The sequence below is a fragment of the Papilio xuthus genome, unplaced genomic scaffold, assembly GCF_000836235.2.
Source record: "Papilio xuthus unplaced genomic scaffold, Pxut_1.1 DF829660.1, whole genome shotgun sequence".
NCBI classification, from domain to species: Eukaryota; Metazoa; Arthropoda; class Insecta; order Lepidoptera; family Papilionidae; genus Papilio; species Papilio xuthus.
In genome coordinates, this window is record NW_013528989.1 from 920,810 (window position 1) to 942,970 (window position 22,161).

At 34.8% G+C, this 22,161-nt stretch overlaps 2 protein-coding genes across 2 annotated transcripts; both read left to right on the plus strand.

Moving 5' to 3' along the window:
* Positions 1-8,224: 8,224 nt before the first annotated feature.
* On the plus strand, positions 8,225-12,839 carry LOC106116431 (uncharacterized). The gene is made up of 4 exons (XM_013310273.1): positions 8,225-8,426; positions 9,680-9,823; positions 10,689-11,714; positions 12,576-12,839. Exons 2-4 carry the CDS (start codon positions 9,695-9,697, stop codon positions 12,690-12,692), a joined length of 1,272 nt encoding a protein of 423 aa, XP_013165727.1. The 5' UTR covers positions 8,225-8,426; positions 9,680-9,694; the 3' UTR covers positions 12,693-12,839.
* A 990-nt stretch (positions 12,840-13,829) lies between these two features.
* Positions 13,830-20,173, plus strand: LOC106116424 (uncharacterized). The gene is made up of 11 exons (XM_013310260.1): positions 13,830-13,957; positions 14,447-14,485; positions 15,277-15,399; positions 16,057-16,153; positions 16,335-16,474; positions 16,745-16,816; positions 17,401-17,483; positions 17,757-17,876; positions 18,135-18,285; positions 19,110-19,228; positions 19,785-20,173. Exons 1-11 carry the CDS (start codon positions 13,909-13,911, stop codon positions 20,103-20,105), a joined length of 1,314 nt encoding a protein of 437 aa, XP_013165714.1. The 5' UTR covers positions 13,830-13,908; the 3' UTR covers positions 20,106-20,173.
* The last annotated feature ends 1,988 nt before the right edge of the window (positions 20,174-22,161 follow it).

Genomic DNA, 22,161 nt, shown 5'->3' on the forward strand with positions numbered 1-22,161 from the left:
GCATCCATTTTTATTACATTTTATGTGTATATAATTTAAAGGAATAGCGGCGGAGGACTCGCTGCCAAATTAGCTGAATGCGAAATACTTGCTAAATCAACTGAACGCTTGCTTTGACTCGCCTGCGACTTCGACTCAACGTTCACAAAATATTCCTTCGCCTTTCTTATTTACTTCGTTTATTTTATCCGTTTTTGAATTTGAAAACTGTTTTTATACTATCCAAACTTCTTAGTGGATATATATGGATTTTGGTTATCACTTATATGTGAGGGAACATACCATACTACGTGACCTATTTTTTAGTTTTTTAAACCGATCCCTCCCCTCGGTGACCACTCGTAGCGAATGCCAAGAAGCGCCCCCCCCAAACCCCTTTAGTTTTCACGTAGTAATTCATAATTATTATTTTTAATCATTTTACAGGTCAAAATTGAAAAAGAAATATTATAATTTGGCTCATAAACTTTTTTTTAACATAAGACTACATGCATTCTTAAATTACTAGTTAATTATGTATTATGAAATAAAACAAGTAACGACTACGTGACTAAAATCTGAGCCACGCACTCGAACGTAGTCCCTAGCCAGTAATTCATAATTGATGCCAAATAGTGAACGTTTACTTTTTTTAAGTCGATAACCCAGGATGTGTTTAATATAAGTTGAATTGTAAAATAAAGTTAGGCTAGGAGCTACACCTGAAACATAAAGTCGCATTTATCAGGCGACGTCATCGTCTCGCCGGCTGACTAACTCCCCTGACGCGGAACTCACATCGTATAGTCAAAGAGCCTGTTATTTCAAAGCGTAAACAAAAAAACAAAGGAAATTATATATTTTATATTTACGTTACATACACAAAAACACTAATTTAAGTAATAGAAAGCTAGAATTAGCCTGATTTTAGCCTGATCCGAGATTATAATAATTCACAAAAAACTGCGGTACAGTAAAAATATTTAATAAAGTATAATCTAGAGATTAATCCTAGTCTTAAAATTATGACGTAATTCCTATCCTTAAACATTTTACCATAATAGTTTGATTATTTCAAAGTTAACTAAAACTAAACTAAATAGCGTGACGGAGTTATTCATTACAATTTTTGGTTTTAAAAAATATAACAACCATGATCTCAAATTTGTTTATTTAGCTCCGAGACTATATTCCCAGGCGTTCCGATAACAAATTGGTAAAAATTCTAACACATGCTCCCTTCAGACTGTAAGTTTTCGAATTGTGGATTTTTATATCTACGCTCTTGTTCTGAATTATTGCTTTGAATATGTCATGAGTTCGTTTATTGATAACGTTCAAAGACACCTTGGGATATTATTTTTACCATAAACCAGCTGACGCCCGCGACTCCGTCCGGTATTAAAGAAAACTTAATTAGTAGCCTATGTGTTCTTTCAGACTATGTTCTATATTTGTGCCAAATTGTCAGAGATACTTTCAAAGAAACATCCATCCATCCAAAGATTCTCATTTATAATATCTATCTTGTACTACTACTAGTGCTAGATAATTAAAATTATTAGTTAGCAAATAACAAGCTGGTAATAAACTGATTTATAAAAATAAAATTGTCCATCAATATTCCTATACTCTACATTCCAATCACATCTGTTGCACGCTGTTATTTATCGTAATCAAGCTGCAAACAAAGGTTTCAGTATATTTGCAATTACTTTTGTGCAGGCGGTTTTGGCTTTGTGTATTATCTGATAAAAACATTTCAGGTTTGATTTGCATAAAACGTGCAAACTATTTCTTTGTATATGAACTCTTTTTTAAGTAATCACATTTTTTGATGTGTCGTTTAAAATAACATAAAAACGATTTTAAAATTCCCGAGGTTTTGCTATATAGGAAATAAAAAGTTAAATGTTCTTCAAAGGCAAGTACTTTTTATTATTATATTATCTGTAATAATGCCTTGGCAATGACAAAAAGATGTTCTATTAGTTCGTTGTTATTTCGGTATATCAGAATAAAGATCTATTTTTAATAAAAGAATGTCGTGCTGACAACGTAGGAATTATAATAGATACTAACTAAAAAGTCTAGATTTTGGTATTATAACGGTGAGCCGTCTCGTTTGCTTCCTTCTCAAAAGAGATAAGGCTCAAAGGCTTTATTCAAAGACTATGACGTCACGGCGTATATCTGTCTAACGAGGCCATCTCTTGACCCGCTCGTTGCACGCCTCATTGCATACAAGGAAGAGATAATAAGTCTCTTACTGTTGCTACATAATATAGCTTTTAACCATCGAAATTATACCTATGACTACTGAAATTGAACATAAAAATAATAGACTTTATTTATAGCCTAACTCTTTAAACTGAGTCTTGAGTGGCGCCTGCTAAAAAGTAATAGCAAATATGCATGACTAATTAATAACTATACGATTGTTATCTAACTAAATCGTTATCGATGCCTACATTTATGAACAAAGGAGCATTTGTGTATCAAGTTTAGATATATCAATATATTCGTCACCTAATGTCCTTGTCCAATTGCAAACAATCAACGCTCTGTTCGTCGTAATCGTAGAATCGCTTTGATTAACGTCGGCTCACTTCCGTACATGTACAATATACATAAATTACGGACAATGTGTATTTTACATTGATAATATCAAATACGTGAACATGTTAATTTGTTAAATGTTTCATAGACTTACAGTAAATTTATTTAAATTGCTGATAATTGTAAAAACAATAATGAATTCGGCCTTTTTTTCTAACCTAACCTAACCTAACCGCATTTTAGGGAGCCTAACTCTTTTGGAGTGGAACTTTAAAACCCATGACAATTGACATAGTTTAAATTATAACATCATAGCGATGTACGTGACCATAAACAAAATTAATTAAATACGTTATTAATAAGTAGTCTTTGTATTAAAAATAATCCTGACTTAAAAAATCAGCGCCTGTCGCTTAGTATTAGCTCGAGATTACTTAGAAGGCTCATAGTAAGGGAAGGAGAGTGTTAAAGTTTATTAGATAACGTTAACATGGACAGGGTTGCCATTAAATATATTTCGCCTAAAATTTGGAAGAAAATTATATGGATTTGGACTGTGGGGGCTCTTTTTAATTAAAAACACAAATACTGGGTCAAATATTTAGCAAATAATTGAGGACAAGTTAAAAATAAACAATACGATGTCTCTATACAATCCGAAAAAAGCTTTTATCGCGGTTTGTGCTGACAAAAAAATATTTTAACTCCTTAAAAAGTAATATACAAGACATGACAGCTACAGTCAAAAAATATATCTGGCCCTATTAAAAATGCGTTGGTATTATGGGCAATTCTGACAGAAGATATGTAAAATCTAGGGCAATAGATAATGCCATAAAGTAAAAAAAAACAAACCATGACAGCTACATTACGAAAAGTATTTTATGACACTTTTTGACATTAACAGAGGGCACTAGTGAGCTATCATAATTTAACTTATGCCCACCTGATCAGATATTTTTGTCGGTCGGTACAGATCTTATAATGACAATGAGTTATTTTAATTTAGTTTCACTGTTAAAGTCAGATTTTCAATAATTTGCATTTTATGTGAATTATTTCTTGTAAGTTGGTAACACTGGGCAACGTTCGGTGGCTTGCTACGTGCTCACGCGGCGCGGAGGAACAAAGAAGCCCATCGTAACGTCGAGTAACTCTCGAACCGCCCCGTTTTGAGGCCGACGTGCTCTCAAGCACTTCCCCTGCTTAGCTCTCCCCCTTACATAGTAAAAGACGTGATTTATAAAAAATACAATGACTTTAAAGAGAGGTTTAATAAAAAGTCAATTAAAAACAATAGTGGGTTTCACCGCCGTGACCTGTGGAAAAAATTCGTGTTATCCATTGTACCTTTTGACATATATTATTATTTCTGATAGAGGAAGATGTAAAATAAGTGGCATTTATTATTCTATACACGTGTTGATGAAATTGACGTGTATGTTTTTATGTTTATATTATATTATTAATTTCGCGCTGACGAAGTCGCAGTCGATCGCTAGATCGCAATAAAATAGAGTTAAATACGTTAAGGTAGTCAAAGTGACAATTATAAGTTAATTTTCACAGATTTTTTTTGATACGTACTTTGTAACTATCGAGATCGTTAATTAAATCTTACTAATATTATAAATGCGAATGTTTAGATGAATGGATAGATATTTGTTTGAAGGTATCTCCAGAACGATTGCATCGATCCGCTGAAAGTTGACATAGATGCAGAACATAGCCAGGAACACACACACAGTTCTTTTTTAATTCCACGCGGACGTAGTCGCGGGCTACAGCTAGTTTAATAATAAAATGCAGTTTACTTTAAAGCGTTCGCTGTCAAAGTTTACCAAGTACAGTTCAGTTGTAATTAATTTACTTCCCGACAAAGTCAGTGCCAGCCAGAAAGAAAACTAGACTAGAAACTAATAAGAAAAAAGTAAATTTACAAGAGAAAAAATGTCACCAACCTATTTTTTGCCTACCGAGGGTTGGCACGATATAAACATACTATCCTACTAATATTATAAATGCAAATGTTTAGATGGATGGATTGATGTTTGTTTGAAGGTATCTCCAGAACGGCTGAATGGATCTCGATGAAATTTAGCATATGTACATATAGAAGATAGTCTGGAATAAAACATCGATTACTAATTATGTTTTTTTTTTAATTCCGCGCGGACGGAGTTGCGTGTGACAGCTAAACTTTCATTCATTTTTATCGGCCGTCATAGTAATTTTAAAGAGTAAATACAAAAAAAATGCAGTCCCCTCTAGGAAGGGACCACACCTTTTTTGTAGAAGAGTGATCGATTTGTGAATTATCTTTATTTGCGACGGGTACCTCCTATAGGCCTCTTCCTCTGCCAAACGTGGAACGAAATCTCAGTATGAAGCAACACTCGCCCTCTGCGTAAAGCTAATGTCCTTCAACTTCAACTCTCCCACGTCCCACTAGAGAGGGAACCTCCCCCCCCTATGTGTGGGTCATCGCCGGTCCACATGGTAACCCGCTTACAACGGCGGTCTGGTTGGCGTTACGGACACCTAACTCGCCCAAATGAGGAGAACTGTTTTACATATAATATGTATTTATTATGGTGTTAAGTTGTGGGAAATTATAACTAGATAAATTCTAGACTATGGGTAATGGTGTCCGGAACACAACAGACACTGTCCGTGAAGACAGGCTGCGACCGACGTGTCGGTCGATGAAGAGCCCCATAGGAAGCCCGAGTACTAAGAAACGGCGGTTGTATTTATGCTGAGTTTTAAAAAACTTCAATAGCGTGATTCAGAACTTTCGTTTATAACTCGCTAATAAAAGGACACTTCTTAAAATTACTTACACAATTATTCTTGATATGGTTTAAAATTAACATAAAATAATAAAAAAAGTATTATTTTCATTGCATTTTATATGTTTTCCATTAAAAATGATTGTTTGGTTTTGCAATTCACCGATTGGTTGGTTTCAACGTGACGCAAGCTGATACGTTACAGTCTCTAAAATACAGTAACACCAATAGCTATTTAAAATCTCATTTGATATTTAGTACAATCAAATTGAAACAATTTTTAATTAATTACTAAGTATAAATTTTAAAGAGTAAAACTTTTTTGATACTTGTATTCAACGTATTATAAACATAAGAATAAAATAATCCTTAATCTATAGTGGTTATACTACTATGTTATACTCTGTAAAACAATGGGCGTTCGGGGAATTCCCGCGCATTTGAGTGTCGACCTCGAGACGCATCGCGCGCATACTACGACTTTTATAAATTGTATTGTAGACAATTATAAAATATTAAAAAAAGAAACTAACAAATAAGGAAATAATATTAATGTAAGCATTTTCAATTAGAAAACGCTTATTCGCATCTGTAATACCGGATTATTGCGCCTGACACAAAACTTATAGCAAACTTGCATAACTAAAAAACAACATATACATTTCCAACAGCGTGTTGTTTTATAATTTTATACTCAGTTTTAACCATATTTACAATATAAATAACGGCCATATCAACTAAAATACGATATAAAGTCATCGCATCGAGTTTCCAATCGTATAAATATTCAAACGGGTCGCCGCAAAGGGCACGCGGCGGTCACGATTCACTGCTATAAGCGACTATAGACAGTGATTCTCAAACTTAAAACCACACAAGATCCTTTACGCAAATAAATATAATCTGTCTGTCTGGCCGATTTTTACGAGACTAAGACTGGAAGATAATTTAGGTGATATATGCGGGGGGATTAGGTTATTTTTTTGTTAAATTCTGCGCTGATGGTGTCTACCGCTAGTCTCTCATAATTTCCAGGAGAAAGTGGACCATTTCCAATCAAATCATCTACTACAACTAATATCTTACTAATATTAATAAATACAACTGTTTGGATGCCTCGATCGATATTTGTTAAAAGATAAAAGCATACATGTAGAACATAGTCTGAAAGAACACATAGCCTTCTTTGCTACTAGTTTTTTAATCCGCGCAAACGGAGTAGCTGGCGATAGCTAGTTTAAAAATAAATTACATCACCCAGTAGTTTGAAATCCACTATAATCACTGAATGTTTAATGCGATTGAAATTTCTCGTACCGCCAAAGGCAAATCTGTTTTACAATATTTGGTAGAACACATTACCTCTTTATTACTACACTGGTTATACCCCGCGGTATTACATGCCACATTTAAAGCTTTCGATTACCTATTCAGGACTTAGATACGGATTGCTAAATATTTAGTCGTGATTTCGAATAGGCAAATGTCGCGATATTACAAGCTTACAATACGTATTTTAGTATTTTTTTTTATATTACAAGGTGGCAAACGAGCGATCGGCCACCTGAAATCGCTGAAATAGCGAAATGACCTTTGCCCATAGACATACGCAATTGCAAATGCGTTGCCTACATGCACAGAAAGAAAACATTTCCATGCATCCTCTCCTCATCCGGAAAGTTTACATCCACTTCCCATCCTTTCCTTATAAGAAAAAGGGTAAGAAGGGAAAGACGACAAACATAGGCCTCCGGGACGCACACTGATCAGACGAAACGGGGAATTGCTTCCACTTCACGCCTATCTTCTGTGTGGTCGTGGTATTTCACCGGGCGAGCCGGGACAATTCGTGCGAAGATGTTAAAGCGGGCTCTACCACTGTTAAATTGCTTATTCTTATTTTTATGTTTTCGAGTACATTCTAAAATGAATGTAATAAAATTCAACTAATAGATGTCGCTATTTCACCAAATAAAACCTCTGTCAATCGGTTTTTTACCTCCAAACAAACATCCATCCATCCAACTAAATATAAGCATTTATAATATTAGTAAGAAGTAAGATTATTTCTATAATAATTTAATAATTTTTTAGGATAAAAAGATAAGATAATACATACAAAGAACGTTCCTTTTAGATCCATTAAAGGTGGATGTAACGTCTGACCTTTTTAACCTTTAAAGATGATAAATGATTGTGTTTATCAATAAAGTTGTCATAAATATATTTTTAGATAAAGGAAAATAATCTTACTAATATTATAAATGCGAATGTATGGATAGATGTTTTTTTGTTAGTAGGTATCTCTAGAACGGCTGCATGAATCTCGCTGAAATTTGTGCAAGATATAGAACATAGACTGGGACACATAGGCTTATTAAGGTTTTGTTAATTCCGCGCAAACGGAGTCGCGTGCTATAACTAGTAGCATATTAACAGTAATCTTACTTATACTTCTTACTAATATTATAAATGCGAATGTTTGGATAGATGTTTTTTTGTTAGTAGGTATCTCTAGAACGGCTGCATGAATCTCGCTGAAATTTGTGCAAGATATAGAACATAGACTGGGACACATAGGCTTATTAAGGTTTTGTTAATTCCGCGCAAACGGAGTCGCGTGCTATAACTAGTAGCATATTAACAGTAATCTTACTTATACTTCTTACTAATATTATAAATGCGAATGTTTAGATGGATGGTTTGTTAGAAGGTATCTCCGGAACGACTCAACGTATTTTGATGACATTTGGTACAGATATAGAGCATCTTCTGGAAGAACACGTATGCCATTTATTTTTAGTTTTTTTCGCGCAAACAGAGTCGCGGGCTACAGCTGATAGCATGTACATTAACATTAATTATATAGTAATTAAGCCTTGATATAGCATCAATGCATTCTCGTTCGTAGAACTGAGGATCGCAGTGCTGAAGTGAGACTATTTGTCATCCCTTTTCATTCTCTTTGATAAAACAGAGACAACAATATAATTCAACATTTATTGAGTATATTATAGGTCATTGTGTGTGCATTTTGATATGATTTTATTTGTTTATTAGCATTTGTTTATATTCGACGTGCGATCGATTAATACGGTGAGTTTCCAAATGTAAATTAATTATATTTTACGATGAAAATCTTGCTGAAAAAAACTTTTTTTTTATATTATAAGGTGGCAAACGAGCGAGCGGCCACCCGAAATCGCTGAAATAGCGAATTGAACGTTTCCCATAGACTTACGCAATTGCTTATGCGTTGCCTACCTTTAATCAACGGAGGAGAGGATGCACAGAAAGAAAAATATTTTCCATTTCCATGCATCCTCTAATCCGGAAAGTCCACTTCCACTTCTCATCCTTTCCGTATAAGAAAAACGATGGGAAGAGAAAGAGGACTAAATTAGGCCTCCGGGACGCACACTCATCAGACGAAACTTGGAATTGCTTCCACTTGACGCCTGTCTTCTGTGTGGTCATGGTATTTCACCGGGCGAGCCGGGACAATTCGGGCGTAGATGTTAAAGCGGGCTCTACCACTGTTCAATATGTGTCTAGTCAACCAATTTGTGCTGTCCCAGCGTGGTTGCCTAAGGCCTAATCATCAAATAAACGCGGTGATAACATAATCTCTGTTTAAAATATATCAATGTCGTTATTATTGACAAAACAGAGGTATCAAATATGTTCTTAACGGGAACTTAGGTCTCAGAAACTCACGTCAAATCACAACGATGTTAGTTTTTATCGCAAACTCTACCTGTTTGCCCCCTACTCTAAAAAAAAACACAAAGCCTAGCATTAATATTTGTGATACGCGTTTCGCAACGTCTTTGAAATACGATTTTTGTATGAGATTTATTACTGTATTTTACGATGATGATGTTACGAAAACGTTGTCACGAGTATTAGTACTAGGCCCTCATCTCATAATGACGAACATCCGATCAAATAGTGGCAGATTGAAATCCCGTAAACCGACTATTGTCATGAATTTAAAGTTATTTTAAAAAGTAACCGATGTTGTTATAGTATTTTGACTTTTAGGCTCAATAGTTGTCGCTGACGACTCCGTCCGCGCATATTTAAATAATTTGCGTAAATTTGCGACATAAGTTGTATCTTTTGATTGGGTTGGCTTAGAAGTTATATTCACAGCACCTAGCGACCGCAGACCTGAACATTTGATATAAGGGTTCCGTTTTTTTCCTATGAGGTACGAAACCCTTAAAAGGGCATAAATAGTATGTGTTCTTCCTGGCTACGTATCTATGCAGCCAATCTGAAGATACACTCAAACAATCATCCATCCATCGTTCCATCGTAATTAGTAAGATATAATTTATTTGCAGTTGCAACACGCAAAGATGGCGCCGTCAGCGTTCGACGAAGATTATAGAAGTCTCACTCAACTGTCACCCGCTCTAACTGAAAACAAGATTAACAGAGCCCTCTCTGATTGGTTTAAAGAATCTGTGGTATTTACACGATGGGAGGTATGCTTTATATTAGCTTTTTCCCGCGATTCCATACGTTTTTGTTCTAATTAAACCCCCAGAGGAGTAAGACAAAACGCATTCGCTGCGAGGAGAATCCATAGTGCACTTCAATAATGTATAGAACTGACACGCGAAACATGATTTATTGAAAGTTATCGTCAGTTCTATACATATTTGAAGTTTGTTATAGAACCGCTTCGGCTCGAATGCATTTTGTCTAGCCCCTCAGATGTTACCCGCGACTCCGCTCGTGCAGAATTGGACACAAAGTCAATTAATAAATCTATGTGTTCTTTCAGATTACATTCTATGCCAAATTTCAGCGAGATCCATACAGCCGTTCTGGAGATACCTTCTCACAAACATCCAACCCATCATTTCATCTAAACATTCGCATTTATAATATTAGTAACATTATTAAAAGTAACAATAGCATAATAGCTAGAAAATTAAACAAGTATTTTTGCCAAAATAATTAAGAGTATAAATATAATATAATATCTTTCCATTTACGTTATTTCAAACACTAAACTTTAAACTAACAAATACGTTAAGGACATAAATTCAAGAAATATCTTATTTGGTTCATTGATTCTTGAACTATTGCATTCGGCAAAGTTTATTTATTCAGAAGATATTATCACAATGTTTTGAAGCTACTTGACTCATACAATATCATGTTTACATATAATAGAGGTCATGATACTAACGCGGTCATTGTCCGCTTAAATGTAACATAATAACAAAAGCAAATAAATTGTTTAAATTATCGTAAGACATTATTAAAAAACTAGCTGTCGCCCGCGACTACACCGCCGCGGAATTCAGAAAAAACTGATAATTTAATTTCCTTTTTTTTCAGTACGTCGGAGGAATAGGCAAAGGTGATTCCTATTTAAGCGATGTCCGAAAGATACGAATTCACGGTGTCAACCGTTATGGAGTAGACAGAAATATACAAGTAATATTAAAGACAATACCACGTAATATCTGTAGACGTCTCACTTTTAGAAGTGATCAGTTCTTTAGAAACGAAATCTCTTTCTATACAAAAGTTCTACCTAATTTATTAAAATTCCAATCAGAAACAAAAGTAAAAGAGCCATTTGATAATAATGTCAAACTATTTCTTACGCATTGCGATGGTTTGAATGACGCTATTTGTTTAGAAGACATCTCTTGCCAAGAATACGAGAATATAATCCGTCAGGAAACAATCGATTTGAAATATTGTAAAGCAACTGTTCAAACATTAGCAAAATTCCACGCAATATCATTCGCAATGAAAGATCAAGAACCAGAAATATTTACGAAAATAACCAATGAAATATCAGAGACGTATTACGATTGTAAATTATGGAATTGGTATAAAAGATTCTGGCATAAAATATGTAACATAGCAATCGATGCGGTTGAAAAAGAATATCCTAATACGATTTATTTAAAAAAAATAAAAAATTTCGCCGTACAAGATACTTATTTTAAAATGATTAATGCTGTTAATAATAAACAAAACGCTGTCATATCCCATGGTGATCCTTGGACGAATAATTTTCTATATAAAAATAAAAATAATATAATTAGTACGAAAATAATAGATTTTCAATTATCCAGATCTGCTAGTCCAGTTCTTGATTTGAGTTATTTTATCTACAATAGTACTAGTCAAGAATTAAGAGTTAAACATTTTGATGATATTTTAAAATATTATTACGAAGTTTTATCTACACAAATCAAAGATATGGGCAGTGATCCAGACAGAATATATTCCGAAGATAAATTTATGAATGATGTAAAGAAATATTCATTCTTCGGTTTAGTTGCCAGTTTTGAAATGACACCACTGATAATGCTGGAACCGGATGAAGCATTTGATTTGGAACTAGAGGTAAAATTTTTGACAATACGAATTCAGTCGTTTCATCATCATATTCAGTCTAAACTTGTCCACTGCTGGACGTAAGCCTCCCCCATCGATTGCCACAATGCCCGGTCCTGTGCCGCCCGCATCCAGTGCACTCCCGCAACCTTGACCGCGTCGACCCGTCCGCGGCCGCCACTCAAGGCCTTTTCGGCCCCATCGGCCGTTCGTTCTGTCATTAGTCATTTAGTCTTTGCCAATTTATACCATACTAGCCTGAGACTCCGTACGCGCGGAATTAAAAAAAAACTTAATTAGTATCCTGTGTGTTCTTCCAGACTTATGTTTTACGTCTATGGCAAATTTCAGGGTAATTGCAGCCGCTCTGGAGATACCGTCAAAGAAATATCCAGCCATCCATCCATCTAAACCAGTCTTTCCCAAAGTGGACGATAACGCCCCCTTGTGGGCGCTGCAGGTCTCAAGTTGCGGGTTATAGTAAAAGTTTCGTTTAGAATGCACCGTTAATATACATATATAGGTCACAATAATTAATTTATTTAATTTGAAGTTATAGTGGTTTTTAAATGTGTGAAAATATGGAGGGCTCTAAAAAAAAATTATTCTCAAAGTGGGCAGTAGACAAAATAAGTTTGGGAACCACTGGACTAAACATTCGCATTTAGAAAAACATCAGACAATTACAATTAAATTTAAATGCTTTTGAGATAATTTATCAAAAATATGATAACTACACTTACTATGGTTTTCTGAGACCAAAATCCTCGTATAAAACATATCTGTGTTGTCAAAAATAAGAACAGTGTTGACGATATGTTTTATACATAGATTTGGATCTCAAAAAACTGACGGTTAATATATTTACAGGGAAATGAAGAGGTAAACATTGATGAATTGTGGAACATTGGTACGATAAAAAATAAGGAGAACAGAAGAAGATCAGCTGACAACGTAGTACATTGTGTTGACAATGGCTTTATATGATAAAATCCAAACATAAAAATGGGATTCCACTGTCAAAATAAAACATATCGCTATCTCTTTTATACTCTACGAAAATACTGAGACAACAATATTGTTACGAATGTACTAGCTGTCGCCCGCGACTCTTTCAGCACGGAATAAAAAAAACATAATTTAGTTGTTTATGTGTTCTTCCAGAATATGTTCTACGTACATGCCAAATTTCAGCGAGATCCAGCTATTCTGGAGGTACCTACAAAACATCCATCCATCCAAACATTCGCATTTATAATATTAGTAAGATAAACAGTGGAAACCAACGGTAACGCAGTTATAAATGACAGTGAAGAACGTGAATAAATAAACTGTTAAAAGAACCAATGAAAATATATTGATTAAGAAAAAAAATTATATATAATCTATAATTTTCTAATAATGACGGCAAAAGTGAGGCGAAAAAAACCTACGTGTTGGGGGCTATTTTGAAAATAGAATTTCGTTTAAACGTCATAGTTGTATTACACTCTATATGTAAAATATATGTGCATGTATGTGTAAAATATATGTGTAAAATATTTATTAGTTACGAGATGAGATTCTTAAAAACAAACACTAATAACTAAATAAGATTGTTAATAATTTTATTCGTTATTTTTTTTTTATAAATAAAAATTATGTCTTGATCCATTTGTTTCTATAAATACTGATCCTAATTTAATACCAGAGAAGACAGGCGTCAAGTGGAAGCAATTCCGCGTTTCGTCTGATGAGTGTGCGTCCCGGAGGCCAAATTTAGTCCTCTTTCCCTTCCCACCCTTTTTCTTATAAGGAAAGGATGGGAAGTGGAAGTGGATTTTCCGGATGAGATGCATGGAAAGGGAAAATATTTTCTTTCTGTGCATCCTTTCCTCCGTCGATTAGAGGTAGGCAACGCATATGCAATTGCGTATGTCTATGGGCAAAGGTCAAGCTCGTTTGCCACCTTATGATATAAAAAAATACCATTAAATAACTAACGAGACGAATTTTCATTCTTTCGAAGCTGACTTTGTACAACAAAATGCCATTACATCAGTTTATTTACAAACAAAAAAGTTTTGCTTTTAAGATGCGTAGATTCATCTCTCATTGTGACATTGGAATTACGGAACGCAAAACCTTAGCCGTAATTATTTAAAAAAAAAGCCAAAAGTACATGTTATTAAATAGTACATATAAAGTTAACTAGTATAAGGAAATGTTAATAATAATATTAACCGCTTTATACCATCTTGTTCCAATATCAGGTAAATATATCACTTTTATAACCTAAAAATCGTTTTATGCAAGCAAACAAACAAGTATAGTATTATTCAGATATCGTAGCGGCTCTTAACTTCGCGCGAGTCATACACAAAACAACAATTTTAGCGCGCACAGATGACCTTGAGCCGCCAAGATATTTGAAAAGAACTCTGTTAAGTGACAGCTACCTACAAAAACTACAAAACCTACAAAAGCTACTACAAAAACATGTTGAAGCCTATCCCTATTGGACAGAGGAGATAGACAGAAAAAAGAATATCCCTTTACTAATTATCCTTCTCTGTCGAGTTCACTTTCGCTTTCAAAACGTTTTCTTAATAATTGATCTATTAAATAAATTGAATTGTCAGATTTCCGTTTCCTTACAAATATTCCTTTAACAAGAATGTTAGGGTTGTTGGTTAGAAATAGCGGGAAAGACTAGAATTGTGCTCTAAACTTCTTGATAATACTAAATATTTTGCTTCCAGAAAGTCAAGTGCCAACATTAAGCGGATTGGGAGCTGAATGTAAGTACCTACACTATAATACCTTACTAATAGTATAAATGCGAATGTTTAGATGGATGGATGTTTGTAAGAAGATATCTCTAGAACAGCTCAACGGATCATAATGAAATTTGGCATAGATATAGAACATAGTATGGAAGAACACATAGGCTACTATTATTTTTTTAATTCTACGTGAACAGAATCTAGAACGACAGCTGATAGATAAATATAAAATGGGTAATTGATATTTATGTTGGTGTGCGTCGGTGGCTCAGTGGTCAAGCACTTGACTCGCAATCTGCAGGTCCTGCGTTCGATTCCCGCCATGTACCAATGTGTTTTTCGATTTCCGATTTACAAATGTACATTTATCCGACGTTCTTACGGTGAAGGAAAACATCGTGATGCAACCTGCACATATCTGAGAAGAAATTCAAAGATATGTGTGAAGTCAACCAACCCGCACTCGGCCATCGTGGTTGACTATGGCCTAATCACCCTTAACTTAGGGCAGGCTCCGACCCCATCGGTGGGGACGTATAGTGAGAGCTGATGATGATGATGAATTTATGTTTGTAACTATTAAACTCAAAAACTACCGGACTGATTTCAAAAATTTGTTATATTACTAAAATGCGACATTTTTCCTGAATAACATAGACTAGTTATTTGGACAAAAATTCCAAAAAGTTATACCTATAGTCTTCATGACGTCTTCCAATTATTTCATATAATATTGATTTAACTCACATGAGTCTTGTTGTAAATTTTAATTAAGTTTTGTTATAAACAATTAATGTTTAATATAGATAATAAAACTGGTCTGGTGGAGGAAACCTGTGGGATAGACAACTCTGGCCTGGAGGAAGTTCAAGAAGGATCATCATTTATTGAAACATACCCATGGTTTGGAGTCATTGTGTTTCCGTTGGGTAAGTTAAACCATACTTATTCAAACTTTCGTAAGATATTATAATAAACTGATATAAATACAGCTAAACACTCACGTATATTCGTCCGGTGTCGGCACCGACTAGTTTCGAACCCATCGGGCAATTAGTGAGCGACGGGCCGCGTCCGCGAAATAATAGCAGTCCCACTCACCGTAAAGAAGGGCTCGAAACTAGTCGGTGCCGCCACGGGACGAATATACGCGAGTGTTCAGCTGTTTTTATATAAGTTCATTGCATACTTCTTTAAAAATCGAAAACGAACTCAATAATAGATCTGTTAACAGAAATAGCTATCAAATAACCTAAATCATTTAGACAGTAGCCTTCATTCATTCCTTCACATGAGACGCCAATGTTGTAAAAATCGTAAGAAGAAATTAATGATTTCGTCAAATCTTTTTATCTAAATAAACATTTAAACAATACTTCGAAATATTAAGATCCTTACAATGTACTAAATAGATAACTCGATAAGGACCTGTTAGTTTTTTTCATTGCCTGGGTAATAAGCATCAACATTGGAATAAATTAAGAATCTTACCCTAACCCTAACTAGCTAGATCTCGGAGGAAGGGGGCTAGATCTAACCTAGATCATTGCTTGGGGAACTACTAACTATTATTCTTTTCCTTGCAGAGGGCTTAATAACATCATCTCCGGTTGTGTTGATAACCAAACAATTGGTAATCGGCGCGGCAATCGAGATAGCAAATCTACCAAAAGTTGATTTCAGGTTAGAAAAATGTCTTTTTGTCTGTCTAGATGTCCAAAAAAGTAAGGGATGATACCTTACTTTTTTCGACAAAACAAAAACACAATAAAAATTAGTTCTGGATGTCTAATTTGTAATCAACGAAAACATAATTGGAAATCCACAAGCCGGATTCAAAATATAATTGTGATTTTTTTTACAGGGCTAGAACTAAAGTGATACTCGGTACTAACTGTAAAGGGCGCAGGCACAGCGTAGTAGAATATTCCTATCATCCGGACTTCCAGAAAAATACGTACAGTTCACTCGTTTTGATTCAAATAGAGCCGAATTTCGAAGTAGGTAAATATCACTCTGACTAAAGCACTTAACATAAAAAATACTAGATGGCGTTGTCAGTTGTTTTCATTTGACAGTTTTGAGGTTGCCAGTCTAAATTAATGTTTTGGTCCGACTAAAATGTGGGTAACTTCTTCAGGTGTATACATGTTTGTATGTCCGTTGCAATTAATATCGAGATTTTTACTATATCTTTTATTTATTTTTTTGTTTTGAAATAATATATTATACATTTTCATAGAAAATAGCTGATTTTTTAATAATATTTTTCAGAGCTTCGGCCTATTTGCCCACCTCCGAGTATGATCAATAAGCCAGATTTTTATGCATTTTCTCTTGCAGAAGGTAATTTTATTTGTTTTATGTCCAATACATTTAAATTACAACGTGGAAAACTTCGTGAGATTTTAGCACTTAACTAGAAGGAACTATGTTTATTCATTATAAAAAAAAATTGTTTAATGTCTCAGTGATTATTAATTTATTGTTTAACCCATAACTTTTTTTATATATCAGAAGGTGGCAAACCAGCGAGCAGCCACCTGAAATCGCTGTAATAGCGAAGTGACCGTTGTCCATAGACATACGTAATTGCATATGCGTTGTTTACCTTTAATCGACGGAGGAGAGGATGCACAGAAAGAAAATATTTTCCCTTTCCATGCATCCTCTCATCCGGAGAGTCCGCTACCACTTCCCATCCTTTCCTTATAAAAAAAGGGTGGGAAGGGAAAGAGGACTAAATTAGGCCTACGGGACGCACACTCATCAAACGAAACGCGGAATTTCTTCCACTTCAAGCCTGTCTTCTGTGTGGTCGTGGTATTTCACCAGGCGAGCCGGGACAATTCGTGTGAAGATGTTAAAGCGGGCTCTACCACTGTTGAGACTTTGAGAGAACTTTAATTAAAAGCGTATTTAATTTTCAGATTGCATGTTGTCAGCAGTAGAAATATACAAAATGTCGTATGTCGATACAAAAGAATGCAAATCGTATTATCGCAGAACTGGAGTAAGTTTTTTTTAAAAGAAGCAAAGGCTCGATCTGTTCAGCCTATGTTCGACCATAGTTCTTTTTTTAATTCCGATTTTGTGCTTTTAAATGTTTAATCATAGTCAAGTCAGCCAATTCTGCCAATTTATTTCATAACATCTGACTTATATTGCTTATTATTTCATATTAACTATAAATTTATTCCACTTTAATATTTTGAAATATATTTATGTGTTTTGGTGATGAAAGTGGTGAAAATGGAATAAACACCCGATATGATTTTTGTTCCAGTTAAACGTCAAAAGTATTTGGCCGAAATACACAGTGTGTGCCAAAGCGCAGCGCGGTGGAGAGTGTCTTTGGCAGAGCGGAGTGTTCCTTGTCACGAAACATAAAAAAAGGTGGAAGTTGGTAAGAGTATAAAAATTAGTGTTGCCAATAATACGGCGTGTTCTAAGGCCTATGGCCGCAAATTCCACGGCTTTTCGAAAATTTTCTCGATGACGATGACGGCTATGGTCAGAAATATTCGTTCTAGGCGCACTGATGTAATCAAGATGGCAACTCCTATTCTACAGTCAATTAAACTGATTTTTGATATTAAGGTGTCTTCATGTTCTTCCCTGTGGCGCATTTATTATTTATATTATTTAACAGTTTTTTTTTCAGATAGGATTCGGTGTTTACGGCCCAGGGTGTTCGTCTCCAGCGAGGTTCTTAGACTATGGCATGTACCACCAATGGATACGCACCAACATTCAGAGGATTGGTCGACCAGCTATAACCAGGCTGGCTGGCAACCATATTGTTATGAGACGACGTTAGTTACTTTAACCATCTCATAATACCAGTTCTTATCCAAACCTTTAACCTTATGATTAACAAGCTATAACCTCATCATCAGCTTACTATACATCCCCACTGAGGGGCTCGGAGCCTACCCTAAGTTACGGGTGACTAGACCATAGTCAACCACGCTGGCCAAGTGCGGGTTGACTTTACACATATCATTGAATTTCTTCTCAGATATGTGCAGCGTCACGATATTTTCCTTCACCGTAAGCACGTCGGATAAATGTAAATCGAAAAACACATTGGTACATGGAGGGATTCGAAACCAGGACCTGCAGATTTTAAGTCAAGTGCTTGAACCTGAGTCACTGAAGCTCTAAGTATAAGTGAAAAATTCTAAAATATTTCTGATGATTTAAATAAAATATCACGTGTATTTTGGGACGACGTAAATTTTTTGAATAAATTAAAAATATATTTGAAATCAATACAAGCTGTTGCCTGCGACACAACTTATTGAATAGCAGATGACTTCAATCGACATCCGCTGAGACATATCGGAGATACCTTCTAACAAACATCCATCCATCTAAACATTCGCATTTATGATATAAGTAAGACTATTTTGTACAAAAAAATACACTACAATACAAGGAGGAGTAGTCAAAACCTCACTACATACAATCAGAAGTAGGGTGAGTGTCTAAAAGTGATTAATCGACGAACGTAGTAGGGCATTGGATCGAAGTAAAGTATCTCAAGTTGGCACGTCGAATACTAAAGTACGCTACTTACCAACGTGCCAAATCAAATGTAGTACGTGATGCGTTATGAACACATCGTTTCTTTCAGGTTTAACATCGGTACAAAGATTTGGACCGTGTGATCCAGAAGAAACGAAAGTCGAAATCTACACCGATCACAGCTCCATACAACCTGTAAGCGCAAAACCTCGAAACGCCTACTATAATGTAAGTTTAACATTTTAAACTATGTTACCTAACGATGAAGAATGTCGCTCATTTGTATTTTACCCAAGCAAAAATATAAACAATCGGAAATTTTCTTACAAAAGAATTTCATTCACAAATATACGCGATGTGTTATGACAAATTGAAAAGGTAACTTCATTGGATGTACAGAAAAAGATAGTCAATAAGTTTAACTTTATTATGCAACAAAATTCAACACGTCAAATCGTGAATACGTTTTATATGCAATTTAACTTTAGAATTTGCCGCGCATAACAGCTAAGCCAGTGACGTAACCTCATTACTTTTTTTTATATTATAAGGTGGCAAACGAGCCAGTGGCCAAGTGATCGCTGCCCATAGACATCCGGAATTGCAGATGCTTTGCCCACCTTTGTATTTGACGGAAGTAGTGACGCACAGAACGAGATTATTTTCCCTATCTATGCGTCACCTCCTCCGTCCAATCCCGATCCCCTTGCCATCCTTTTCTCATGTGAAAAAGGTGGGAAGGGAAAGGTGACATACATTTATATTAAATTATATTTCTCAACAGTTCACAATCCTGGCTGGTTACGAATACTCATGTATCGTGTTCCGAGCAAATCAAGAAATTGGTGAAGAACCAACGATCCATTTAAAAAGGATGTGCATTGCTAAACACATAGCTTGTTATCAATTTACAACATTGCAAATTGACTTCGAAGTCACCATTGGTTACTTCGATAAAGTAGAATACCATATTAATGTCTATGGTATTGAGTTGAAGCTATTAGATGCTAAAAGAATGAATGTGCTTGCGAACAGAAGACATTATCATCCACCGATTGATAAGACTTATACACCTTACATTTACTCTGGATGGGGTATTGGATAAAGCAAGAAAGATAATAAAGAGAGAAAGATATAACAGTAAGACAGTCTTTTGTTTCTTTCTGACTATCCAATTAAATATTTCGTTCTAATTTTAAATCTTTGATACGTTCCATTGACCGATGTTCCAAATTCAAATTATTTTTTTTAATTATCACAGGTACTTAATTTCGATTATTTTTTTTTCTTTTAATCTTGGATAAACTTTTTCCTTTGAATAAATAAGTAGAAATCGACTTCATTTTTTGTATGTTTACGAAGTTAAAAAAACAATTCCTAAAGACAATCTCGCTGCAACATTGTATATTAAGTTATGGACTATTTTCACTATATTTTCTATATTTGTCACTCAAAGCTATGAATTCTTAGAACTTATACTTGATTGAAAGGGATACTTGCATTTCTTACAAAAATATGAAAGAATTTTATATAGTACGAGTATGTCTTATATTGCGTCATCTCACACCGTTCCGTACCTCCGGACTACCACAGACGTATGTTTCCGTTACAACTTCTAAGCCGATTTTAAAATTGTACACCATGTATCACACCGTACCGAATCCATTTTTTTATACCAGAATCTTATTTATATGTAATAAAATACTTTAGAAATCGATGTTTTTGTTTATATTTTGAAACCTGCTATTATTAATCAAAGTAATAGATAAATGGACAGACTTAACTCAAGCATTTAAAATAATTCATGATAAAGTAGAAAAGACAGTTTACTAATGAATGCGATATTTTAAAAAATCTGTTCGCAGTTAAAGTATCACTGATTACACTACGGTGTGTAATAAATCCATATTTAAGACGCCGTATGGAAAAATATACTTGTTTCCATTCCAGTGAATGCAACGAATTGAATTTCTTCGAATACTCGTACTTTATATTTCGAACGTGTGACGTCATACAGACACACACACACCGCATCGAGCACAATAAAACTGTAATATCCTGTTCGGAGTGCACAGAATTTGTGCAGGAAAGATTTGCCGACGAGTTTCGTGCAGTACGTGCCCGTAGGAATCTTTAGTTGGGAAATATTTAATGGAATAGGCCGGAAATTGAGTTTCGCGTTACTTTGAGAGTTTAAACTGGATTTAAAACTTCACTTATAGTTAAGATAAGTTTTAAATTAGGAAAAAAATGTCATAAACTTACCACAAATAAACTATAAACTAAATAAAAATATAGCCTTCTTTATCAAGAAAGAGAGGGAATGTATTAGAATAAGACATACCCTTTTTCTTTGTGTCTCCTCCTCTATTGAAGCTAAGCAACGCATCAGTTTTCAAGGATGTATGGGCAACGGTCGCTGCGCTATTTCACCGAACTCAGATGGCCGCTTGCTCGTTTGCCATCTTAGGATTATAAAATATACCTTTACTTTTAAGTACTGTTTTCTTAAAATGAAAACTTGACAATGGGTTTTCACTGTAGACCTAAACGAAAACATAGTAATATTTCTGTTTTTTTTAATGGCAATATTATGTTATCAATTATTGTACAAGAGTGTTGCCATTATTTAGAAATTTGGTAAAAATGACAAATGTGCATTTTATATAGAATGTAAAAATATTTGGTTTTAAATTGGAATGAAATATAGTATTGGTTATTTTTAATAACTCCATGTGTTAATCGGACAATCTTACTCTTACTATAATATTATAAATGCGAATGTTTAGATGGATGGATGTTTGTTTAAAAGTATTACCAAAACAGCCTTATGGATTTCACTGAATATGCCATAAATGTGGAATAGTCTGGAAGAACACATAGTCTACTTATTAAGTTTGTTTTTAAATTGCGAACGGAGTCGCGGGCAACAGCTTTTCATACATAAATCCATATCCAATTCACCGATATTTAACAAAAAATATTCGTATTAAGAACTTCGGACGGACGTTAGTGAATACAAGAGTTATGGTCCGGATTCATGAATGCAATCGGAACCACTTGGAATAAACGGATCCGTAAACAGCGCTGCGAGTTCACGGCTGTTCGTATCTGTCGAGGGCCTGCCTCTGCCACTTATTGACGACCAGACATGAGTACAA